We start from the raw sequence: 27,455 nt of genomic DNA, 5'->3' as shown, positions 1-27,455 counted from the left end.
GGATGTCCTTCTTCCTCATGGCTGAATATATATATATATATATAATCTTCTTTACCCATTCATCCATTGATGGACACTTAGTTTATTTTCACAGCTTGGCTATTGTGAATAATGTGAATAAACATGGGCGTGCATATATCTTTTTGATACCCTGTTTTCATTTCCTTTGGGTATATACCCAGAAGTAGAATTGCTGGATGGTATGGTAGTTCTATTTTTAATTTTTTGAGGCTTCTCCATACTGTTTTCCATAGTGGCTGAACAAATTTACATCCCCACCAACAGTGTATAAAGCGTTCTCTTTTCTCCACATCTTCGCCAACACTTGCTATCGCTTGTCTTGACAGGTGTGAGGTCTCATTGTGGTTTTGATTTGCATTTCCCTGATGATTAGTGATATTGAACATCTTTATAAGTACTTGGCCATTTGGATGTCTTAGACAATGTTTTACTTAAAATTATTTAGTGATAGTTTTCACCATCAAACAGTGTATTCATTTTACAGGTAGATTTAAAAAATAGTTTCAAGGCTCTTCTAGAGATCATGTCTCATGTGTGCCATTTCTTTATCCTTTAAATATCCCTGCAGATAAAGAGTACCTAGCCTTCTGCACCTGGCATCCTTCAGCATTCCACACTGTGGTGGGTTTTGTTTTTCATTTTTCAACTACCACTCATTGAATGCTCACTCTGTACTGAGCACTATGCTAAGAGCTTTACATACATCACCTCATGTTCATCTAGCTATCCTGTGAACTAGGTGTTATTGTTGCTAGTTTTCAGAAAAGGAAGCTAAGACTCAGAAAAGTTAAATAAGTTGCCCTACGTCATCTAGCTAAAGAGTGAAGAGGCCGGCATTCAAATCCAGGTCTTTCAGCCCCTGCTTTCCCACTGTGCTTCTGACATTCCTGGGAAGCACTTTTCCTTGTTCTTCAACTTGAGTTGGAGTGGCCTGTAATTCTGTTCACAAAGATATACCTCATTTTACAGTAAATATTGGACCCTGTAAATCATTTAAAGAGATCCTACAGAGATTCCTCCTCCTCCTCCTCCCCTGCCTCTTTTTTCTTTCTTTTCCCTCCCTCCCTCCCTCCCTCCCTCCCTCCCTCCCTCCCTCCCTCCCTCCCTCATTCTCTCTCTCTCTCTCTCTCTCTCTCTAAACAAAATATCTTTTGAGTTCTCTAACATTCTATAAATTAAGATTTTTGTACAGTGTTTAATAGATGTCTTTACCACATTCAGTTTGTACTTATTTCTTGGAGAGTTCTTTTTTTTTTTTTTTTTTTGTCAAACATATTAGGTCACCTAATAAATCAGTAATTTATAGACTCATAAAAATTTTGATGAGGAGAAAACCAATGCGATCCAGTCATCCAACTCTGTCATTTTAAGAGCAAAGGAGGCTGGCCGGTTGCCGAGTTCCCCTGGTTGAGTCAGAGCCTCAGTTACTCCACCTAAAACTGGAGGAAATTTTACTGCTTCTAAGGAGTTATCCTGCAAGTTCACAAATCAAAAAGAGATATCTAAATGGATATTTTAAATTATATTTAAAAGAAAAAAAAGACTCATATTAAATGGCAGTTTGTTTTGTTCTTACCACTGTCACGAGTATCCCCAAGATACGCTGCTGCCCCCAGACCGTGGCTGCCTGTAGGACCTGCTCAGAGCAAGGCAGCCTCTCTGACCGGGTCCTGCCTGGGATCTAATCAGAAGAGGGAGGTAGCAGGCCAGCCTCCAGGTGTCCAGAAGGGCTTTTTGTTCCTTGGTCGTATTTCTGTCAGTCCTTATCTACCTTTCCCCAACACTCAAGGAAATATCAGGAGAAGGGGACCAGAATGTCTGCGGGGACAGATGACAAAGCACCAGAACAGAGAAGATTGATGGTTTCGTGTTAGCTGAGCCAGCTTTCAACCACACAACTCAGAGGCCTGTCAGTGATGTGTGGACAAGTGACGGCCATGGTACTTTAAAAAAATCAATCCTTTACTTCCATCCCAAGCTCCTATTTTGGGAGAAGCAATTCCATATAGCATTTCCTAAGAGAGCTTGATAAATATTTGGTCCTTAACCATAAGAGACCAATGTCTCCCTCAAAATCTAATGAATGAAAATTTAATACCACTCCCTCCTTTTAAAAAATTCCTTGCTTATAGACCATTGATTATCTTAGTGCAGCATTTAGGATGGGTTAGCTCTCAGCTGAGCTTTCTGCCTTCATGTTTATAACTGAATTTCTCTAAATGAAAAGCATCCATTTTGTCTGGCATAGACTCCAGGATAAGCACTGTTTCATACATTATCCTAATATATTTACAACAAGGCTGTTCTTGTTTTACACAGAACAGGACACACAATGAAGACAATCAATGAAAGCCAGAATACCCATTGTTACAACTGAGAACATCAAGGTCAGGTACAAAAGACAAAGGTCAGACTGCACATACATGGATGAAGCCGATTTCCCAGAAGATACAACTTTGAAGCGACAGGAGGATTTGCCGTATGATGGGAATTTCTCCCAAATGAAGCTACACAATGACTACAATTTTACCTCAAAAAATGACATCCTTGGTATGTCAGATCAAACTATTTCAACAGTAGATAACCCTCAAGAAAAGGCTACACATAAAGAGACTTGCAGAAATGTCGATACGGCCCTGACGCTGGATAAAATGCCTGAAAATGCAGTCAAGAAAAAATATGACACAAATCTTCACATTCCAGCTAATAAAGGAGAACTTTCAAAGTCAAACGTTTCTGGTATTTTACTGCATCATTTTTCCAAAGAGGAATTTTTACAAGGTCAAGGCATCAGTTGTGAAACTCTCCCAGAGAGTTCTAATGCTGACAGTTTTGATGAAGCTATTGTTAAAAACATTAGTTTGCATTACGTTAAGAATTCTTGGACAAAAGAACCAATCCCAGAACTCACTGACCAACTCAACCCCAAAAGGGATGGTGAAAACAGCAATAAGAATAGTCGTCCTTCAACTGCAACAGAAGAAAATACCTCTGATTTAGAAGAGCCAGTGGCTGCTGGAGACAGCAGCCATCCAGAAAATTCAAATTTTCTAACTAAAACCAAGAGTCCAAGAGATAAACAAAAACGTTGCCAAAAGCAGACACCCCTGAAACAGCAGACTGAAAAAGCAAGATCAGACAGTGGGTTCATATATGGTCAAGGGCAAGTTCATTACCTGTTCTCTGATTTCTCTAAGGTTGGTCCCAAAGTGAAAATCCCTAAAAATAACCTAATTGATAAACTACTTACCATTATCTAAACAAGTCAGCTTTTCTCCTAAACTGAGAGATAAGTTAGCTATTGTGCAAGCTATTTCACCTGTCTAGATCAAATTGTGTTGAGATAAAGAGCAGAAAAGGAAAACTACTGAACCTTCACAATAGGTAGAGAGAGGTATGTGAAAGTAGTCTCCAGGGAATACATCATTAAGGCCTCTGCTCATCTATTATCAGTGTGGGTTTTTGGTTGGTGATTGCCACTGAGTTCTAGTTCTGACCAAGTACCTTGATCTTGCAGAAGCTCAGTGGGTGTCTCCATGAGAAGAATCGGGCTGGACTAATAACACATCACAGAATAAAATCACAATTCTTCCACCTGGAATTTGAGTCCCCCCATCTTTTTTTACTTTATCCTACCCTTCTAAACTTAGCTTCCGTCCCCCAGAGTCATCCTCAGTTACCTGGCTGGACCCAACCTCTCCTCAGGCTCTGTACTCTGAGCTCCTACCTTACATGGAACAAGACCTGCTCTTTTTAACAGCCTCCTTCAATTCCCCATGGGCCACAGCACTTTTCAGAACCCCCAGTCACAATCTTTCCCATCCTTGTTTGTTTAGTATTGTGTTAAAACGTTGATCTCCGTCTGCTTTGAATCATAATAATTTGGAAATCTGTTTATTACAGTAGATTTGAAGTCTCTAGAGGGCAGCACCCTTGTTTTCATCTCTCCATTGCCTAACTTCCCCCAGAGGTCTGGCCCTGTATCTTACATACATTACACCCCTAGTTATTAATGCTAAATTAAATCGAATTAAAATCTTTAATAGCTTCAAGATTGTTATACTGGTAACTAGTACAAAACTGTGTTAATGTTTAATTTATACTGTTTCCTTAACCCATCTTCCCATCCTCCCACCTGATTCCCCAACATGTTCAGGCGCAGGATCTCATGGATTATTTGAAATTCAGTAGTTAGGTAAATTCACATTAATGATCAAAGTAAACATTTTAGTTTTCTGGCACTTTGCTAGGACTGTGTGATCTTTCTTTTAACCTTAATATGAAAAGCACCTGGACTGAACCTTCTGCCTATTTCCGTTTTCACCTTTTCATGCTTCAACTCCCTTCTCTTTCAACTGAATGCTCTGGGTAGTTTGATCAGAGCCCCCCCAACCCATCACCACCACCACCACACACACAACCCTGGAGCCAGCAGCCCATCTGGCCTTGACTGGAATGCTTCTCTAGATCTTGGAGAAATGTGCACCCCTATGACATTGGGAAGTCTCATGTTCCTCATTCTGCTTGTAGGAGAGCACGCTTGGGGGTGCACAGGTCTCAGTGCCCCACGGTTATCAGGAACAGAACGGATAGCAGGCTTCTCTCTTTCTGTCAGCGGGAGTCTCAAGTCAGGTGTCGCGTTGTCTCTAGTCCTTTCAATTCAGGGTGGTGAACTGAACTCTATATGTTCCAAATCCACCATATAATTGAGATATGCATAATAACTATAGTCTGACTTGAGCACTGCCGTTTCGTTCCCTGGCACTAGCATGTTTCTGAGCTTTATGTGTTGAGAACAGTGGGAAGACCCTTAAGGTGAGTCACTCTGGAATTTTAAGTTTAAATTGTCTTAGGCAGTTAGCCTGGGTTGAGAGGAAAAGGGCATGTCCTGTGTCATCCATCACTGTCTTGACACACATCGTGGAGCTTAATGCACACTGTTTCATATTGTTCCCTAGAGTGTGGCTACCACGTGTTTGGTATTCGTGACAGCAACAACAACAAAGCTGGTGACAAGTCCAACCATGGTCCTGCTCTCCTGGAGCTCATGGTCGAGTTTTAGGAGAAATTCTTGAATATTCCATATAAAAGTGTCACACATGATAGTAGTAACAGCTAACATGTACTGAATGCTTATCACATGCCTGATATGATGGCAAGTGTTATACTTAACATTTAATCCTCATAACAACCCTATGAGGTAGGTTCTATTACTGCTCCCATTACTGCTGAGGAATTTGGAGTTTACAGTGATGAAGTAATGCCCTGTGTCACCTGGCAGGTAAGTGTCAGAGTAGAATTCAATCCTGGCCTCAGAGCCCCAGCTCTTGACACAACACTGGGCTGTCTCCATGAGGGTGGAGGTATGGAGGTCGACCAGAACACATCAGGTCATTCTGAATGATGGCGTCATTGATCAGTAACAGTAGTGTATTCTTACCTTTAATTATGCAGATGGAGCCCACAACCCATCCCCATGAAGAACATCCTGCAGGTACTAGCATTTTTAAATCTCTTTGATTTAGATACACATTTTGAAATCTTTTTTTAATACCGTGTTTCCCGGAAAATAAGAGCTAGCCAGACAATCAGCTCTAATGCACCTTTTGGAGCAAAAATTAATATAAGACCTGGTATTATATTATATTATATTATATTATATTATATCATATCATATCATATCATATCATATCGTATCATATTACATAAGACCCGGTCTTATATTATAGTAAAATAAGACCGGGTCTTATATTGATTTTTGCTCCAAAAGACACATTAGAGCTGAAGGTCTGGCTAGGTCTTATTTTCAGGGAAACATGGTAGCAAATGGTAGTGATTGCCACAGACTTCTGTTTTCAGTACTTAATAAATCTGCAATGAACTTGAGATCAATGGGAGCCAAAATTTATTTTTTCTTATATAGGAATAGAATCTGAGACAAGTCTTTTTAAGTTGGCATCAAACTCTCAGAAAGACCCTTCATCAAGTTCTTACATATTTCAAAAGATATGCCAAGGGGAAAAGATGTGTCAGAAGTTAAAAGAACAGACTGATCAACTGAAGATGAAAGTAATACTTTTAAAGCTTATAATGAACAATAGAAGTAACCAAATTCAAATATAAGACACCATGCCATTAACGAAATATTGCATGTTTTCACTGCAGGTACAAGAATTTTCCAAAAGTATAACACAGGACTCTCCCTATCATTTGCAAGACAAGAGACTGGTAACAAATTTTATGCAGTTTTTTAAATCTTTCTTAGGGAATTTGACATGGGTAAATACAAATGGCTTTATAGCACCATGTCTTCTCTACATTGGCGGGAGTGGAAATGTTTTGCTGAAGATTAAAGCAGCAATCTTGTCTTTATCTCTTGCCTAACGTCCCCCAGAGGCCTGGCCTCATGTTGTACATATATTACGCCCTTAGTTATTAATGCTAAATTGAGTTGAATTACGATCTTTAATAACATATTTCAAGCCTGTTACATTGGTAATTATTTAGTACGAAAGTGTGTTAATGTTTAATTTATGCTATGTCCCCTTTTCCCTTCACCTCATCTTCCCATCCCCCCCACCCAACTTCCCAACATGCTGAGACTCGGAATCTCACTGATTATTTGAGGTTCAAGGGCTGAGTGTTACAAAGGCTAAAAGAGCTTAGACTTCAATTTCTATATGTATTCAGCCCTTTCTTTCTCAGGGGAATCTATCACTGTTATCCCTCACCAGACACCCCATAATAAATCTGAGGTCATGGTAGGTTCAACAGAATAGCAAATCAGCTGTTACAAAGGACAAGCTCATTCAAAGTTGATAGGTCCTGGGGAATATAGCTTATAAAAATTGCCAGTATCTGGCAACTCAAAAAGCTGAGACTGCTAGAGCCAGAAAAGTTGAAGGTGTAGTTTAGGCCACCTGGTCAGCAGATGTAAAGGACAAAAGCAAAGCTCAGGGCAGGCTGTGCTTCAGAAACCAGACAGCACAGACAAAAACTGGAGGACCCAAATGTTAGGAGACATTCTTCTTTATTCATTCATTTGTCATACTAATTAAATAACTAATTCATTCATTCAATAAACACTTATCAGTTACTTCCTATGTCCCAGACTCTATACCAGGCACTAAGGACTTGGAGATGAAGAAATAATTTCTTTTTCAAGAGGTTTGTAGTCTCCTAGGAATAACAGATTGGTAAATAGACAGGTGACATGCAGCTTGAGAAACGTAACAGATGATGTTAATGACAGCCTAGAAGAGACGCCCGCCCCCCGCCCTTGCCAGTTAGAGCAAGGTACTTTGGAAGGCTTCGGAAGTGATGTCTGAGCTGGGTATTGTAGGAGGAATCTGGGTAAACTTGGCAGAGTAGTGGACAAAAGTGTGTTCCAGGAAAAGGAACCAGCAGGTGCGATGGCCCAGGGGCAAGAAAGAGCTGATGGTGTGAGAACTGCATGGCACTGCAATTGACCAGATGGAGCTCAGGGTACATGTGGTGAAGAAGAAGGGACCAGACTAGAGAGGTAGACAGGGGCTGCATCATGAAAGGCCTTTCAACCATTCTGAGGAGCAGAGATTTCATCCTGAGGGTGAGTGATGGGCAACACGGGAGGATTTAAAACTGAGAAGTAGTGAGCACCATGGAGGCAACACCGTAGGGACAGACAAGTTATGAGGGCCTGAGCCAAGGCTGGCAATGAGGATGAGAGGGGGACAAATCTCAGGGTTTAAGGAAGTGGTGGCATGCTGAAAGGGGTGGAGAAAGCAAGAGGAGGCTTGAATGAAATCCAGACTTCTAGCTTGGATAGCCAAAGTCAGGAATTAAAGTGGAGGACCCAGTGCAGAATGGGTGTGGGAGGCAGGCAGGAGGCAAGGTGTCAAGTCCAGCTGGGGGCATTTGGAGGTCCCAATAGGACATCCAAGTGGATGGGTCCAGTAGACAATCAGCACAATGGATCTGGACCTCAAGAGTTGTTTGTGCCAGAAATGTAAATTTCGGTTTAGTTGTGGGTTGAAGCTATGGGGTATCGGAGGTTGCCTGGGCAAGCATCCAGAGTAAGCAGTGAAGTCCAAGGTTAGAATCCTGGGAAACAGCAACCAAGGGCAGGTGAAAGAAGAGGGGTCCTAAAGGAGACCCATGAAGAGACCTGAAAGGTCACGGCAGACCTGGAAGGGGCTGTGCTCCAGAAGCCAAGAGAACGGAGTGTTTTAAGAGGGATGTGGACCACACCATCAAATGTTCAAGGAAGGAAGGAAAGGAAAATGTGCAATGGATTTGGGAACCAAGATGTCAAGAGGGACCTTGGCAAGCCCAGTTTCAGTGAAGTGGTGGCTCTCTGGAAGCCAGATTGCAGGAGTTAAGGAGTGAATGATAAAGGAGATCTCCCAACACCTAGACTTTCGGGAAATGGGGCAACACAGAATTTTAAAGGGCCGAGCAAAGCAGAGGGAGCTGGTTCAAGGCACGAGCCTTCTGAGGCCTTGATTCAGGGCGTTTCTTCCTGATGTTACAGGCTATGTGGGGATTCATGTTGGGGCTGAGCGGCGCCTAAAGGTGACTCCTGAAAGTGTCACCCTTGCTCTGAGAGTCCCAGGCCCACTTGGTTCAGTGTCGGAGGAAGGCCAGACGAGGCTAACACCAACCTTCTTGGCAGGAGCAGTAGCGCATAGTAGAAAGCATTTGGGTTTTGGAGCAGAGATCCTAGTTCTACGTATTGGTTATATGATCTTAGACATGCAGCGTATCTTCTCTGATCAGAGTTATTATGAGAATTAAATGAGGTACATTTTTGGCTAGAAAACTGTGCCCTCTCTTCTGAGATGTAACACAATTCAAATTCCAAGGTCCCAAATTATAATTTATCATTGGCTTTTTCTTTTCTCTTTCCTTTGAACACCTCATTCTTTCTTGTGGCTTTAACTGTCATGTTTATACTACCAAGTCATAAATTACCAGTCCTAACTTGTCATCTATTGTCTCCAAGTGTTTGTGTGTATCTTCATCTCAATATCCCATTCTCACTGAAAATTCTACCTCATCCAGAGTTGTAGACTTTGTTGCTATTGATATCTTCATTCAAGCATGAGCCTTTCCAAATTCCTCATTTTATTTTGTTTTTTCAGTTTCACTGGGGAACATTGGGGAAGTGTGTTTCTCCAGGGCCCATCAGTTCCAGGTTGTTGTCCTTCAATCTAGTTGTGGAGGGAACAGCTCAGCTCCAAGTCCAGTCGCCATTTTTCAGGCAACCTTGTTGTTGAGAGCTTGCTCTCTAACCAACTGAGCCATCCAGCCACCCCTCTGGAAGGGAGCTCAGCGGCAGCTGGTCTTCCATCTAGTTGTGGAAGGCTCAGCTCACTGGCCCATGTGGGAATCTAACCAGCACCCCTACTGTTCAGAGCTCGCACTCAAACCAACTGAGCCATCCGGCCACCCCTCCAAATTCTTCATTTTAGTCAGGGCTTTCATGTTCTTCCCATCTCCCAAGCTAGACACCTGAGAATTGTCTGTGAGATTTACAGTATCCGTCAGGGGCCTGGCAGGAACTCGATGGCTTACTCCCATGGAGTAACCAAGGAGAGTTTAATAAAGCATTATTTAAGCACAGTGTGGGCCAAGTTAAGGGAAACCAACAAATGATGGAAAGCATCTCATGGAAGGAACAGTGGCGCAGAAGGGACAGAGGAAGAACGGATACTGGAGCCAAGGAGAGCAGCTGTAGCTGTCAGAGTAGCTGACAAGCTCTGCAAATTTCGGCAGAGACGGAGCCAATCCATGATGACACAGTCAGGAGGAAATTAGGGAAGTAAAGACCCCTACCTCAGCCTTCTTCAGTTCCTCTCTCCTGCTGTTGCCTTCCATTGGCTGAAAACAACCAAAGCCGGGGCAAGGGAGCCCACTGATGCAGTCCATTGAAGATCAGCCTCCTGGCTGGGGCACAGAGAAAGGTGGAGGACAGATCTGGTGGGGGAGGGAAATGGAAAATATCTACCACACTTGCTATTTTTTATACCCAATAGCCAATATGTTTCCAAACTTGTTTATTCATTTGTGATAATAAGAATTAATAATGATGATAGATAGCTACCATCTATTGAGTATGTACTATGCTCCTGGCACTAAGCATTATCTCATTTAATTTTCACAACATGAAGTAAGGGCTAGGCTGGTTAAAAATAACTGCAAAAACCGCAATTACTTTTGCACCAACTAATACCGTGTTTCCCCGAAAATAAGACTGGGTCTTATATTAAGTTTTGCTCCACAAGACTCATTAGGGCTTATGTTCAGGGGATGTCATCCTGAAAAATCATGCTAGGGCTTATTTTCCGGTTAGGTCTTATTTTCGGGGAAACACGGTATTATCTCAGATGAGAAAACTGAAGCTTAGAATTCAAGTTCACTAAAATCATACAGTTAGTAGGTGACAGAGTTTGAATTTGCACCTTGGTGTGTCTGATCCTGTAACCTCACTATGCTGTATTCCTGCCCTTGGCAATCTCTCTCCACTTCATCCTTTCCTCTCCATTTTCATGGATACTACCTGGTCCAGGCCCTCCTGAACTTCCTTCAAGCCTGACTTAAGTTTCACTTTTTCCATGGAACCACGGCAAAGTACTCTGATCCAAGGTCTCTTTCCTCAGCTGGACTAAATTCTCTGGAACCAGCGCCCATGGCTGATACAATTTTTGAATCTGTCACACTTTTAGCCCAGGGCCAGACAGAGGCAGCACTCAGGGAATGTTTAGAGACTGGGGCTGTGGGACTAAAATCTCGATCCTCTAAGACAAGACCCTGACCTGCTCGGTATAAATACGTGGTGATGTCTGGATGGCCCATTCACGGCTTTTGGCTAAACTTCCTGCTGTTTCTTCCCCATCTCACCCTCTAAGTGCCACAGACTCAAACCCAGGTCCTCTAACTTCAATTCCGTTTTAAGAGCTATGTGGCATCACACATACTTCCTAGAGCTCCAATTTCCTCCTCTATACACTGAGATAATAAAATCTACTTTGCAACATCTACAACACTGATGTGTAGACTAAATCAGATAACAACTGGGGAAGGTACTCTATAATGTACAAATATGTAGGATTATTAATGTCCCATTAAAGAAATCAGAGAAACTGTACTTTTCAGCTTTCTGATATGAGGGTGATGTGAACGTCGAGATGGCGCTTGTCTGTATTTTAGAGGTCAGACTTTGAAAGAAAACAATCACCAGGAAAAGGACGGTGGCTTCGTTTTGACACTACCGTAGGGTACATACAGCCTCACTGGTTTTTAGAAAAACAATGACATGCATGGGTTTACATGGAAAAGATTCCAGTGACTTCTCTGCTACATACAGGTCCTGGAGAAGCTGCAGGGACATCTTGAATTGCTGGAGCAGGAGTTTCTGGCCAACAAGGAGAAGCACTTGACTTTGAAGCAGCAAGTCCTCAGGCATGAATTTCCAGCTGTCAGTGACTTTGATCCAGAAAGGTCAGATTTAAACTTTATGAGGTGGAGGTTCAGAGGAGCGGCCCCATCAGCTGGGATTCTGATGTGGCTGCCGATTTTTTGCTTGGAGAGCCACTGGTCTAGGGTCAGTAAAAATTGTGCCCCCAATGAATAAGTGTCACCCCATGCAACAAGTACCATATTTTGCCGTGTATAATGTAGTCCCCCGTGTATAATGCACACCCACGTTTTTGGCCCAAACTTTCAGGGAAAAAAATCTTTCGTTTTGATGTTTTAATTCAAATTTGTATTTGTTTACATTTTGGTATTTGGTTTTTGTATTATAAAGGAATTTTAGCATTTATTTTTAACATATTATGGTACAAGAAATTTTATGTAACAAATAATTACAAACTACAAGAACAGATACAAGGTATAAGAAATTTTACGTACCAGTAACAAAGTTATAATATTTATGCATCACAGAAGGCCAAGAACTCTTTGTTATTGCAAGTTTGTCCAAAGTTCAACAAAACCAATGATGGTATTCCAGGGTATTATTTTGCATACGGATATAGTTATTGATTTCTAGAGTTACACTTTTAATTCCTAAGCATAAATAAAAAGAATCAAAAACATTTATTTAGATACGGAATTAGTACTACCCATGTATAATGTGCATCCTTATTTTTCCCTCACAAATTTAGGCAGAAAAGTACGCATTATACACGGCAAAATACGGTAGTAAGGAATTCCTGCTTAAGCATAAGGTCCTGTGCTACTCTATGTGCTGAACCAGATGGAGCGCCCAAAAGAACAACTGTGTCCTGGGGGATATTGGGCCACCATCTTACATTTTGTCACATGTCATGATAACTGGTTTGAGACTCAGAAGAGCACCAGAACACCCTAGAAAGGCTTACATGCTAACCCCAAAGGGTTTTCTCCTCTCTAAGCACCTCAGTCCTGTCCTTCACCTCACTCCTGGCTTTATTTCTCCTGCCTCGTTCTTCTCTTCTGGCCCTCTTTTCTCCACTTTTCTTTCTCATCCAACAGACAATTCCAAAGGGTCATGGGCAAGACAGGATCAATGTGGGGTTAGTTAATGTTGGGGTGAGGGACTCACAAATCCTGATAAAGAGAAAGCATTCAAACTTAAAGTCAAACGATCCCTGAGTTAATGCCCATTAGAAACTTGGAGGCACAGTCATGGAAGTTTCCAGCTGGCTCTTTTTATGGCACCACGCTCCTCTATCCAATCCAAATAATTTTAAGATGTATTCCAGGACTCAAAGCTAGGATTGTTTCCATTTAATTTCCTGGTATGAATTAAAAGAATCCATTTAGTGGGCTTAATATTTATAAGTTCAGCTCTTTCTGCTCACAGCATTTTTGACACAGAATCATTCTTCATGCCAAAAAATATTTTAATGGTTTATATTTTAGCACTAGCATCTTGAGGCATTTTCCCAAAAGTATAGTTTTACTTTTTCAAAATGAAGGAAATCTCTACTATTATTTCAATACTGAGTAATTAGACAGCTAATTACTGGAGGGGGATGTGAATATTGAGTCCCCCCCCCCAGAGGCTTATTTTTCTGGGGGAAATTAAAGGATCTCCACATGCTTTCCCTATTTGTTTAAAAATGAACAGAGTAAGGATATTTCTTTTCCAAGGAATCCCACTTGTTTTGGCAGTCCTTTTAAAGCCATGTCTCTGTGTACATTAAGATCAAAGTTATGCAATGCTTTTCATATCCAGTTACACCCACTGTGCCTGGCCCCAGTGTAAACCAAAGTTTCAACTGCAATTACAGGAGAAGCTCCCCGCGTGGGGGCAAAGCAAGGACCCAGCTTCTCCCACGTCTCAGCAAAAGTCACCTCAGTTAAGCAAAGCTTCTCAGTTCTAGATTGGTCCTCTTGTTCTCCACACGGACATGGGTCAGTGAGCAGAACTCCATACAACCCTTGAGGTCTTGGTATGGTGAGAACCTTCTAAGCGTTGGGTCCAAAAGCCACTGCAGATGGCTTTCTGTAGGGGAAATAATTCTGCCAATTCATTGTGTAAACACTTGTTGAAGTCAGCTGTTGTGTTCATATCAAACCTTCTTATTGGCCTTAAAAGATGCAAAAATAATCGGATTTCATGCATCTTTTTTGTCAGACTGTAGTCTGATAGTCATTTGCTTCTTTCACACACCAACCCCCAAAGCCAAGGAGTCAAGAATTGGGGTTCCACCTCCATCAATCCCTTTTCCTGAAATTATCAGCACATAATCTTGTCTTCTGCTCACAAATTCCCTCAAAAATGTCTTTTCTCCATCTCCAAATCTACATGTTTTCACCTTCCCTTTCTTCCTTCACTCAGTTTCCATCCTCTTCAGCTGTGGTCCTTGAGTCCATGTCTCCCCACGACCTGGAGGCCTTGCTTCATCGTTTCTCTTCCTTTGAATTTTCACTCTCTCCTTGTCCCTTGTTTAATTCTCTTCTGCCTGTTAGAGTAGAACACATTTTCTTATATTTTATTTGAATATCAATATGGTTTTTCATGCTTAGATCTTTGTCCCACCACTTACTGAATAGGCCAGCCTTTCCCCCACTGGTTGAAAAAGCCACTTTTATCATATACAAAACCTCCACATACATATGGGACTGGTTCTATTCCATCCCATCGATGTATTTCTACATTAACCACACAGTTTTAAATTATTATAGCTTAGTATATATTTTGAAACATTTCTTCTTTTTTAAACTTTCTTTAGCTCTTCTTACTAAAACTTTATAATCAGCTCACTAAATTTCCTTAATAAAATTCCATTTGAATGTTGTTCAGGATTATGTTGAATTTGCAGATTAGTTTGGGAAGAGTTAAAATCTTTGCAATGAGTATTCCCCTTGAGGAGTATGTTTTCTTCACGTAGATTTTACACATTTTTTTGTTAAATTTTTTCCTAGCTCTTTGATAGTTTTTCTGAGTATTGTTAATGTTTTCCCTAATTAACTTGTACTGGGCTACCTTATGCAATTCTGTTCTTAGTATTTCATTGATTTTCAGTTAATTGTCTTAGTTTTTAGGTATAACAGTCATAGCATCTGAAGAGAATTGTAGGGTCCCCCCATTCCCAATTTCCCCCTAAATATTTGTACTTTATATCCTTTCTTCCCTCCATTTCTTATATAGCACATTTCTTTGTATTATTTTGTTTGTTAGGTTTTCTAGAACAATATTGAAAATACTAATGAAAATAAGTATTCTTGTCACATCCCTAGTAGTAATGAGAAATGCTTCCAAGTGTGATGATTGCTGTAGGTTCCAGTACATAAGCTTAATTAGGGTTTTTCTTTTTTAATTTATAAAAATGTTTGATGAAATGAGATTTAGAAATCTAGTTTATCTGCTTTCATCTATTAATGTAATGAAATACATGAATAAATATCCTAATTTTAACTATAGAATAAGTTGGGAATTTTTTCCTATTTATGTTCCATAAGAGTTACTTAAAGTCTTGGTAAAACTCACCCATAATCCCATTTGGATTGGGTGCCTTTTAAAGGGTAGATTTTTGACAATCTTTTCTATTTTTCTCTGGTTATTAGTCTTCTCAGATTTCCTACCTCTTTTTGTGTAGATTTCAATCCTCTATACTTTCCTAGAAACTTATCCATTTCACCTAGATTTTAAACTGTGTTGATATGAAGTAGTTTGATTCCATTTGATCTAAACTTTTTCTTTTAGTATATTGCACTTCTCATCCTTGATATTATTTATGCTTCTCAGATTTTTGCAGTTTATTTTATTGCTATTTTCAAAGAAAAGGTTTGATTTAATTGATCAAATTTTATTACTCCTTTTATAAATCTCTTCCTTTTGGGGAGTTTAATTTGTTGTTCTTTCTCTGCCTCTGTTTTGAATACTTAGTTTATTAAGTTTGAATTTTTTCCCCTTAAAAGAATACATTTTAAGACTGTAACTTTTCCTGAAAGTACTACTTTAGCTGCATTATACTTATTTTCATATATTGTTCTCTCATTATCCACTTGGAAATTATCCTTAATTCCCCTTTTCATTTCCTATTTAACCCAAACCTTAGATGAGTCTTAAAATTTTCCATTAGATCATGGTTTTTCTTGCTATCTTTTTGTTATTAAGTTTTAGTGATCAGAGATTGTAAATGGTGTAATTAAAAAAAAAAAAAGAAATCAGTCTTTTAAAAAAAATGAATTTCAGTGGGGGATATTGGGGAACAGTGTGTTTCTCCAGGGCCCATCAGCTCCAAGTCGCTGTCCTTCAATCTAGTTGTGGAGGGCGCAGCTCAGCTCCAAGTCCAGTTGTCGTTTTCAATCTTTAGTTGCAGGGGGTACAGCCCACCATCCCATGTGGGAATTGAACTGGCAACCTTGTTGTTGAAAGCTCGCTCTCTAACCAACTGAGCCATCCGGCTGCCCCTCCAGAAGCTCAGTGGCAGCTCGTTGTCTTCAATCTAGTTTTACAGGGCTTAGCTCACTGGCCCATGTGAATCGAACCAGCAACCCTGTTGTTCAGAGCTCGCACTCTAACCAAACTGAGCCATCCGGCCACCTCTGATGTAATTTTTTTAAGACTGTATTTTTAAGAACAGTTTTAGGTTCACTGCAAAATTGAGAGGAAGATCTGGAGACTTCCCATATACCCCTTGCCCCCCTCACATGCATAATTTCCCCCATTATCGACATCCCCCACTGGATGTTACAACTAGGGTTTCTGGACAGGAATTCCTCCCCGTTCTCATGATTTTTTTTCACTTTCTCGTTCCCGAATCCCGAGAAAAGTTGGTCGGGAAATCGGGAAAATCGGTTCCTTTAACCCAGTAATACCTACAATGGGAAATAAACGTACTATTCACAATGTATCTCTTAGACATTTTTCCTGTTTATCGCTAGGATTTCCGGGCGGGAATTCCCACCGGTTCTCAGGAATTCTTTTTGCTTTTCCGTTCCCGAATTCCAAGAAAGGTTGGTCGGGAAATCGGGAAAATCAGCTCCTTGAACCCAGGTGGTTGGTAGTATTGGACGTCACATTGTGGAAATGATTCATCGTGGAGAACAGAAAACAGTTTATATTTTGAGATTCGGGAACTGGAAAGCAAAAAAAATTCCTGAGAACAGGCGGGAATTCCTGCCCAGGAACCCTAGTTACAACTGATGAACATACAATGACACATCACCCAAAGTCCAGGTTATATTACGATTCACTCTTGGTATTGTACATTCTATGAGTTTAGACAAATGTATAACGGCATGCATCCATCTTTATAGTATCATACAGATAATTTTCATTGCCCTGAAAATCCTCTGTATTCTGACTATTCATCCCTCCCTGCACACCAAACCCTGGCAACCACTGACCTTTTTAAAATCACCATAGTTTTTCCTTTTCCAGAATGTCACAGTTGGAATCATACAATATACGAGGTCTGCCAATTAAGTTCACAAACTTGTTGCAACGATGTTGCTAACCTTTTTTGATATTAGAGGGATTATTCATTATGAATTTGTACCACTGGACAGACAGTTAACCAAGCTGTTTGGAAGTGCTGAAAAGGCTGCATGAAAAAGTTAGATGACCTGAACTTTTCACCAACAATTCGTGGCTCTTGCATCACGACAATGCACCAGCTCACTCGGCACTGTCTGTGAGGGAGATTTTAGCCAGTAAACAAATCACTGTATTGGAACACCCTCCCTACTCACCTGATCTGGCCCCCAATGACTTCTTTCTTTACCCAAAGATAAAGGAAATATTGAAAGGAAGACATTTTGATGACATTCAGGACCTCAAGGGTAATAGGACGACAGCTCTGATGGCCATTCCAGAAAATGAGTTCCAAAATTGCTTTGAAGGGTAGACTAGGCACTGGCATTGGTGCATAGCTTCCCAAGGGAAGTACTTTGAAGTTGATGGTAGTGATATTCAGCAATGGGATATGTGGCATTTTTTCTAGGATGCGTTCGTGAACTTAATTGTCAGAGCTCATATGTAGTCTTTTCAAATTCACTTCTTTCACTTAGCAATATGCATTTAAGTTTCCTCCATGTCTGTTCATGGCTTCATAGCTAATTTCTTTGTAATGCTGAATAATATTCCATTGCCTGGATATAATACAGTTCATTTATGCATTCACCTACTGAAGGATATCTTGGTTGTTTCCAAGTTCTGGCAATTACCGTTTTCCCTGAAAATAAGACCTAACTGGAAAATAAGCCCTAGCATGATTATCAGGATGACATCCCCTGAACATAAGCTCTAATGCATCTTTTGGAGCAAAAAGTAATACAAGACCCGGTCTTATTTTCGGGAAACACGGTATAAGTAAAGCTGCTATAAACATCCACGTGCAGGTTTTGAGTGGACATAAGTTTTCAACTCCTTTGGGTAAATACCAAAGAGCATGACTGCTGGATCACATGGTAAAAGTATGTTTAGTTTTGTAAAATCTGTTGAATTGTCTTCCAACGTGGATGTACCATTTTGCATTCCAATCAACAGTGAATGAGAGTTTCTATTTCTCCACGTCTTTGCCAGCATTTGGTGTTGTTAGTGTTCCAGATTGTGGCCATTCTACAAGTGTGTAGTGGTGTCTCCTTGTTTTAATTTTCATTTCCCTGATTGACATATTATGTGAAGCATCTTTTCATATGCTTTTTTGCCATCTGTATTTCCTCTTTGGTGAGGTATCTGATAAGGTCTTTAGCACATTTTTAAAATTTGGTTGTTTGTTTTTATTTTTAAGTTTTAAGAATTCTTGTATATCAGATGTATTGTTTGCCAATATTTTCTCCCAGTCTATAGCTTGTCTTCTTATTCTCTTGACATTGTCTTTTGCAGAGAAGTTTTTAATTTTAACGAACTCTAGTTTATCAATTATTTCTTTCATGGATGGTGCTATTGATGTTGTATTTAAAAAGTCTACACCATTCCCAAGGTCATCTAGATATTTTCCTATGTAATCTTCTAGGAGGTTTACAGTTTTGCATTTTATATTAGGTCTATGATCCATTTTGAGTTAATTTTTGTGACGGGTATAATTCTATGTCTAGATTTATTTTTCTGCATGTGGCTGTCCAGTTGTTTCAGCACCATTTGTTGAAAAGATTATTTTTGCTCCATTGTACTGGCTTTGCTCCTTTATCAAACACCAGTTGACTATATTTATGTGAGTCTATTTCGGGGCTCTCTATTTTGTTCCATTGATTTATTTGTCTAGTCTTTAACCAATACCACACTGCCATGATAACTATAGCTGTATAGTAAGTCCTGAAGTTGGGTAGAGTCAGTCCTCCAAATTTGTTCTTGTGCTTCAATATTATGTTGGCTATGCTGGGTCTTTTGTCTCTCCATTGAAATTATTATTATTATTATTCAGGTTCTATTTAAACTTTAAAATCAGTTTGTCAATATCCACAAAAAACACTGGCTGGGATTTTGATGGGAATTGCATTGAGTCTTTAGATCAAGTTGGAAAGAACTGACATTTTGACAATATTGAGTTTTCCTATCCATGAACATGGAATATCTCTCCATTTATTTAGTTCTTTGATTTCATACATCAGAGTTTTGTTGCTTTCCTCATACAGATCTTATACATATTTTATTATATTCTACCTATTTAATTTTGGGGAGATCCTAATATAAAGGGTATTCTGTTTTTAATTTTAAATTTTGCTTGTTCATTGCTGGTATACAGGAAAGCAACTGACTTTTGTATATGAACTTTGTATCCTGCAACCTCACTTTAATTGCTTAATAGTTCCAGGAGTTTCTTGTGGTCAATCCTTTAGGATTTTCTATAGATGATCATGTCATCTGTGAACAAAGATAGTTTTACTCTTTTCCTTTCCAGTTGCTATATCTTTTATTTCCCTTTCCTGTCTTACTGTATTAGCTAGGACTTCCATTACAGTGTTGAAAAGGAGTGGTGAAAAGGGACCTCCTTGACTTGTTCTTGACCTTAATGGGAAAGCAGTGGTATAATTTTTAATATTTTGGAATTTGTTGAAATTTTTCTTTGTGAATTAATACAAGGTAAATTTATGTAAATGTAATGATTCGAGGAAGACAGATTCTCTTTGCTGCGTAATATATATATTTATATACACATATATACATGTTTATACACATATACACATACGTTCATATTCCTATAGCTCAAGCTTCTTAATTAAATTATTCTGATATTTTTATATTCTTTCTCTTTTTCAATTGATATGAAAAATTATTTCCATAGAATCGTAGCTCTTAGGACTGGAAAGGACCTCAAAATAATCAGACCCACATAAGCAAAGTATTGTTTTCCCCTGTTATAGTTAAGACATTGGAAGTATAGAAAGATTAAGTGATTTATCCAAGGACACACAGCTAATGAAACACAAAATAAAGATTAGAGCGCAGGCCTATGGAGTAAAACTATAAACAGGATGCCTGTCAGGGAGGGGCTCCATTATCCTTTCCATCTGAAGACAGACCACCTTCATAATATAGATCAATGGTATATTCAAGAACTGTTGTTACTAATTACAATGTTGACTTCATACCCTATATGATGCCTGTCTGTTTATGTTTACTTAGAAAAGTGGAAGGTGAACTCTTCAAGGTGGAGATGCTGCTTGAAGACGTTAAAGAGAAAATTGATGAAGGCAAACTAACTTCAGTGAGCTCTCTTCCTGTCAGTTCTCCAACCATCCTGAATGACTTGGCATCTCCACCCTCTCCACCCGCAAATGAGGTAATACAGCCACCGGCAGCCTACTTTCATGCCAGGAAAAGTGGGTTTTGTGCATTTATAGAATTCTAATTCATGGAATAACTGAGGTCTATTTTAATATTTCAGGAAATTTAAGTTTCCAAAGTCCCATGAATCATATTATTTAAAATGGAACCAGCTTTTGAAAATTAGAAGCTATTTCAAGTGTTGGTTTTTGAAATATCTTATTAGTTTAGGCTGTAGCAATACAGTTTAAACTGATGAACTGCCGAAGGGCTATTTCTTCTGGATAAATAGTAACATTTTTGTGAATTGTGCCTGGAAGAAATAATTTTTCCTCTTAATGGTTTTCTACGCCCTCTTCTAAATAAAGAATGACACACTCAGTGAAAAACTATTTCCATTAATCCACTTCTGCGTTTTCTTTCTCTCAAGTTAAATTCTTTTGGATTGTTTACGTATGCAAGATTAGGAATTCAAGTCAATCACCACTGTCTTACATTTGTGTTTTTGTAGCCTCCACCATCAGAACATTTCAGACTGAATTAAAATTCTGAGAAATGGAATCATCTGGATAATTGCCTTAAATTGATTCTTTTGTTTCAGGCAGTATTGGAAGACACAGCCTGTGTCTGATATTCAAAACTTGAATAGGTTTTCGTCAGAGTTAAATACAAGATGTTGAAGATTACATAAATGTTAGCATTTCCAAAGAAGTGTGTTTGCCTCCTCAAAACACTTACCTGCCTGGCAAAATCTCATCATTCGAAGCCCAGCTTCAGAGTTACACCATTCATATAACCGTCACCCTCAGCCCCCATCCCCATCCCCATCCCCCACACACCAGGCAGAATTCTTTGCTCTGGCCTCTAGTCAAGAACCAAAATAAGCTTCAAGGTGGTGTGAGGGAGCCCAATGAGTCAGCCTAGCTTTCCGCCCAGCAGCTCCCTCAGGTCTGGGTTTGCTCTTCTTTGCTATGCAAATTTTATAGTCTCAAGTTTAAAACATTCAGCAAATATTTATTGCTAAGTGCTAGGCACTTTTCTAGGTATTGGGGAAAATAAACATAACAATCACGTACCCTCAAGATGCTTCCATCCTGTGAGGGACGCATACAGCATACAATGAACAAATACAATTAACATGTAATTAGAGATTGTTAAAAGGGCGATGCAGGAAGTAATAACACATTCCTTATGATTTTGAAGCCAGACTGCCTGGGCCCAAATACTGGCTCTGTCACTTATCAGCTTTGTGACCTTGGGAAAGTTACGTAGCCTCTCTGTGCCTCAGTTTCCTCTTCTGTAAAATGAGGATAATTCCTGCCTAACCTTCCAACTCCTCTTCTGCAAAAAGTCTTTGCAAACTGGAAGGCTCTGAACCAACAGAGTTACTGTTCACTGCTTATAATTTTGTCGTTATCATTTTAGACCCAGTATTTCCCATTGTAATGAAATACACTCCCAAGCGCTTTCCTCAGACCAGCAGCAGGGGCATCACCTGGGAGCTTGTTAGAAATGGTTATGAGGTTCAAATGGGTTGATAGAGGCAAAGTACTTAATAAAACAGGGCTCGGATGTTAACTACCCTGACTATTAAGTACTGTGATATGTGACCAAACGTAACCAAGTGTGGGAGGGGAGGGTCACTCGGGAGAGATGGTGGGGGCAGGTTTTTCAGAGGAGGTCAGATTTGAACCGAGTTCTGGGGGACAAGGAGGAGGCAACTAGGGGACAAGACTGGAAAAGGGACTGCAGGCAGGATGTGAGGGTGCCTTAGGGGTGGCGGGAATGGGGAAATGATTTTGAGTCACCCCCTCCCCCCCGCCCCCCGTGGGTCTGCAGCCTTAACGGCAAGACCCTGTGTGCGGCCCCCAGATTCCCATGGAGCAGCCGGGTGTCCTTCGGGGCCCTCGGCCCATGTGGGCGTGGGGGACAGGGCGCCCCCGCAAGGCCGCAGGAGGCCTCCTCGTAGGACCTGAGGCCCCGGCCCCCCCGCAGTCCCTGGCCAGGAGGGCAGAGACAGGCCCTGTCCTGCGCGGTCCCGCCCGGGAGGGTCCGAGAGGCTCCACGGAGAAGCGGACCTGCACGGAAAGTTACCGGGCTCCCCAGCGGCGCCCCGGTAACCCCCTGCCGGAGGGAGGGCAGGAAAAAGGCGAGTGGCCACATGATATCCCCACCGCCCTCTTCCTCAAGTTGCTCCTTCCCACTGTCCCAGGAATGCTGAATTTAAATTCCTTACGAGTCTTCACCAGATCAAAGGAAAATCAAATAAACCCCCAGATTGGGGTGTCATGCGGGGAGACCTGCGGGGTCTCTGCTCCCGCTCCCCATACAAGAACGCAGGACATGGTGAGGCCAAAAAGGAACACCCACGGAGCCATAGATGGGGGAGTCATACCACTGTATTCTCTCTGGCGGCACTATACTCTCACTGGAGGCTGGATCCACACTGTCCCCAAACCGCCATCCACACTTGCCAGCCCAGCCGCCATCTTCTTGCTAGTCCCCATTCTCTCTCTCTCCCTCCTTCTCCTAGCGTAGCCACAGCAGTTATATTAGTGGCTAATGGCTCACTGGTTACAGCTGACGGCCAACTAGCCACAGCTGATGGCCATGCAATCACAGTTGGCCATTTACTACCTGAGCCAACACCTTTCTATGTGAGGCCGAGAGCCTGGAAACTACTTTTTGGGGCTCTGCCCCCACAGGGGCTCCAGAACTGATTCCAAAAATCAAACTGTCCCCGACTCCCTTTTTAAAAACCAGATCAAAGGGCCTCGAGGTCGTCTTCCGATTCCAGGATAATGTCCCGCAGCGCGGTCCTCTGTTCCCTTCCTGCGGTTGACGCGTCACCCGGAACGTGTTGCGACTCCGAAATCGACATACTTAAGATCACCTGGCCCTTTACTAACTAACTGGCAGCCTGGCTGTGGTGCTGGCGAGAGCTGCGGTATCGCTAACATTCCCCACTCTCTGCACCAACTTGCGAAGCTAGCGGTTCTAGGGCAGGGCTTCTCCAACTGCAGGGGGCCTAGGCGTCACCTGCGGGCCTTACCGAAACTCAGGCTTTGATTCGGTAGGTCCAAGGTGAGCCTGCAATTCTGCATTTCTAACCCGCTCCCAGGTGATGCCAACACTGCTGTCGGTGGTGGGGCGGGGGAGGGCACACTTGGAGATGATTTCATTACGAATGAATTGGAAACACTGGGATTCAAAACCCCTGGTTCTAAAATGATGACAAAATTATACAATGCAGTAAGCACTAATAATTCTGTTGGTTCAGAGCGTTATCATGCAAAGACTTTTTGCAGGACTTGGAAGCTTAGAAAGGTGAGGAGACTTGCCCAGGGCAAATGACAAGAGACACTGGATACCAGGTCTCCCAACTCAGGTGGCACCTCCTACATTCTGCTAATGTAAATCTACCTTAAATGTGGGGCAGGGGTACCCCTGTAGGCCTAGAAGTGATAAAAGAAAGCACAGGGGGGAAATAAAGGGGGGGACTTTACTTTTTAAATTACAAAAGCGATATAATTTATGGCCAAAAAGAAAAAAAAAATCAGAAAATAGAGAAAAGTATAAAGCATAGTTCACTGAGAGAATATTACTCATAGGTTAGTATATATCTATCCAGTCTTTTTTTCTCTGCACACATATAACATGTTTTTGCCAAAATGGGATCCTACTATATATACTGTTTTATGATCTGCTTTTTTGATTTAACATTATATTGTGGGGATCTCAACACATCACTTAGAATAAACCTACAGCCTCATTTTTAAGGACTGCATTATATTTCATTATATGGATATACCCTGATTTGCTTAACTAATCTGTTACTGAAGGACATTTAATTTTTTCCAGTTCTTTGATATTATACACACTGCCTCAGGTAACATCATTTCATATGCAAACTTTCCCCATAGTTGATTATTTCCTCTGAATAAAAACCTAAGAGTGCAGCTAGTGGTTCAGAAAGTACACACTGAACATTCTGATCAACTGGCCTTAGAAAGGTGGTGCCAGTTTTCATGCCCACAGTGGTGCAGGGGAAGGTAGGTGCTTCTAACCTGATCCCACCTAGGTATTTGTTTCTTTCTAATTTTTATTAAAGTAACAAGTGAAAACTGGCATCTCATTGATCTAATCTGTATTTCTTTGACTATTTGTGAAATCTAACCCATTTTCCTATGTTTCTTGGCCATTTCCACCTCTTTGAAAACATCAACACTTTAAACTTATGTTTGCAAAACTGAAACCACAATCAACTTAAAAAAAAACAAACAGCAGACAACTGGGAAAATATTAAAAGGAAATCAAGTTCAATGTTGAGATTTTTATTATACAAAGTGCTCTGACAAGTGAACTAAGGAGCAGAATTGTGGCTAAGAACACAAGCGTACCGGTAAAGGGGCAAATCCCAGCCCGGCCCCTTAGTCTCTGTGTGACCTTGCCAAGTTGCTTACATTCTCTGAGCCTCAGATTACTCGCCATTAACATGGGGACAAAGTGCCAGGATGGTGGGAAGGAATAAAGGAAGCCACGTGAGAAGCACCTGGCATGATACGCAATCAGCAAATGGTTGTTTTTATTAATAAGGAAACACTGAAACCCTCCAAAAAAATTAGTGAACCAAAGATGTGAAGGAAAAAGTCACAAGTAGGAAACACAACTAATAAATAAGCATATGGGAAAACATTTATCTCCTTTAATAACAAAGGAAACGCTAATTAATACAAGGTGCCACCACCACCCCCCTTTAAAACGAACAAAAACATTTTCCAGTGATAATTCCCAATGCAGAGGAAAGTGTGGCCAAACCGAGTCGCCCACATTGTTGGTGGCTGTGTAATTCACACAACTTTTGTGGAAAGCATTTGGCAATTTGTATCATCACACAAACATGTTCACAAACTTTGACCCAGACATTTCCTAAGGAAGTAATTCAGATATGGAAAAAGCTATCTATACAATGATACTTATGCCAACATTGTTTATTATAGTGAGAAAAGTGTTTTATTTTCTGTTTATGTAAAGGGTAAAACTATCATAACAAATACATTCTGGGTGGTAGCAGCCCTTTCGGATCAGTAGTGTCATTTTTTTGTGTGTTATAAAAGAACATAATAAGCAATAACTGAGGCCTCAAGACAGTCCCTAAGCTTTGTTTTAATTAATAGTTTAATGCATTTCTTTTGAAATGCATTTCAGAGCTCTACTAACCAGTGGCCAGATCAATAGATTTAAAAATCATCTTCTAAAATCTGCCCATCTACTGGGGGAGCGTTGGGTAATTTGAAACTAAAGGAAAGAAAAAAAAAAGGGAAAGTATCCTCTCATTTGTAAACTAGCTTTGAAAATCTGTTTGGAGAAGGAGAGAAGTCAAGCCAGTGTTGGAGGTTCTTTTCCCAAGCCCCAGCCCATCACAGCACAGACCCCTGATGGAGGGGGTCAGAAACACTGCTGCCCGGAAATGGTGAGTTCAGCTGAGCCTGAGCTGCTTGCTGGGCTGTGTGTGAACAGCCAAGGGATGAGTCACTTCCTCGGTCACAGTCACATCTGTGTGTGCTTTGTGCAGGGGGACCCCGACAGCACCTCCGGAAGGCAGGAACGTGCAGAGACAACCAGTCGGAGCTGTGCCTTCTGCCATCGGGTCCTTGAATGGTGAGGGCTTCTTGCTGCTAAACTCCCAGAGTGGGTGGGTGGGAGCCAGTACTGGGATAATAACTCCAGTGAGAGTGGGCGTCAACTAAGTAACCTGGTGCCAGAAGCCACTGGCTGAGTTATAGAATCACGGATCTCAGGGCTGGGCACTTAGCCCAGCCTTCCTTCCAACTTACAAATACCTCTAACAGTGGTTCTCCACTGGGGACAACACCAAAGTCGCCAGGGAGATGTTTAAATAATGCAAATGCCTCAGCCCCACCTCTTATATTAGCCTTGCCAGGGGTGGAGCACTGGTGGGAAGTTTTGTTTTAAATCTCCCGTGGCGATTCTGATAAGCCCCCTTGGTTAAGAACCCTGACTAGAGCACGTGCAGGGTGGTCTGTCCTGCAGGCTCGCTTTGAACACAGCCCAGATGGAATATTACTGTACACCACTGCATACCAGCTCCCACCCTCACTACTCTCTGCTTGAGATGAGGGAAAATCTTCCCTGTCGTGGACCTCCTCTGCCCCCTGGTCGTCCCAGAAATAAACCTAATCCCGCATCTCAGGGCTTACTCCTCCCTGGTCCTCAGAAAGAAATCTTCGACGTAACAAGTTGTAAATCGTGTACAAAGCTGTAAGTGTAAAATCCTAAGGAGAAAGCCTTAATGTTTTAGAAACACTCACTGTTAGTCCACGTGGATTTGAAATCATTTATGTGAAGCTTCTGTCAGTTAGCTAGAGTGGCACCTCTAAGCGCAGGGGGCACCTGGACTTGTGCCAAAGCTAATTTACCGTTGAAAGGCCAAAGTTCAAGAGTCACGGAAGGAGGAGCTGTTTAGCAACCACTGTTACCTGTGCGTGATGGACTCTAATAGAAGCAGATGAGAAGGTCTGGAAGACTGAAGTTTCCTGTTAGAAAGCATTCTACCACAGGAATGGCCACTCGTCATAAGTGTTCCATTGAGTTTCCACCCCCTGAAAAAGAAACAGCATGGTGTTGGTGCTAAAAATCACCGGGTGTCATCTGGTGGGGACCAATACTTTAAACCAACATGTCAGTCAGCAGCTTTGAATCTAAATACGAGGGGCTTAGTCCCTGAGTCATCCCAGGCCTACCATTTTTATTTATTGAGCTAAAATCTAGATTTTGGATTTTTAAAGGTTTTATTAAGTATAATAAAAAATTGACATTTAAAAAACATTTTCATTAAGCTTTCAAACTACTGAATGTTTCTCTTCCAAATTCCCAGTCTAGACCATACAGAACCACTTACATACCAAGATAGGGAACAATGTCCCAGACTAAATTGATTCTTTCAAGATGGACAAGATGCAAAGAAAAGCACAACCAAGTGTAAAATCAAACCTAACAGTGAATCAACTGCTGGGCAGTAACGGGATACACACGATTTATAAATTGAAATCTCGTTGAACAACAGAATCCCTGAGGAATTAATTGAACGGAGGGCTATAGGCCCTTTACTCTTCTTGAAGATTAGCTCTCTCAGATGGGACATGTTCTTTAGGAAGCTTGCTGATGGTCATACTGTTTGCACAGTATTTGTAAAGTGCTATTTACGTGCAGATAAATAACACATATG

General features: G+C 41.1%; 1 protein-coding gene across 1 annotated transcript in view; it reads left to right on the top strand.

Annotated features, from left to right (window-relative positions):
* Positions 1-27,455, top strand: part of AKNAD1 (AKNA domain containing 1) — a 44,717-nt gene that overhangs the window by 2,580 nt on the left and 14,682 nt on the right. The window contains 8 exon segments of the mRNA XM_074318549.1: positions 2,341-3,275; positions 3,277-3,404; positions 5,469-5,515; positions 5,945-6,090; positions 6,187-6,249; positions 11,369-11,502; positions 20,066-20,222; positions 25,782-25,867. Of these exon segments, the coding sequence (XP_074174650.1) occupies positions 2,367-3,275; positions 3,277-3,404; positions 5,469-5,515; positions 5,945-6,090; positions 6,187-6,249; positions 11,369-11,502; positions 20,066-20,222; positions 25,782-25,867 (1,670 nt within the window). The 5' untranslated portion in view covers positions 2,341-2,366.

The sequence above is a fragment of the Rhinolophus sinicus genome, linkage group LG14 (genome assembly GCF_036562045.2).
Source record: "Rhinolophus sinicus isolate RSC01 linkage group LG14, ASM3656204v1, whole genome shotgun sequence".
Taxonomy (NCBI): domain Eukaryota; kingdom Metazoa; phylum Chordata; class Mammalia; order Chiroptera; family Rhinolophidae; genus Rhinolophus; species Rhinolophus sinicus.
This window is presented reverse-complemented; position numbering and strand designations above follow the sequence as displayed.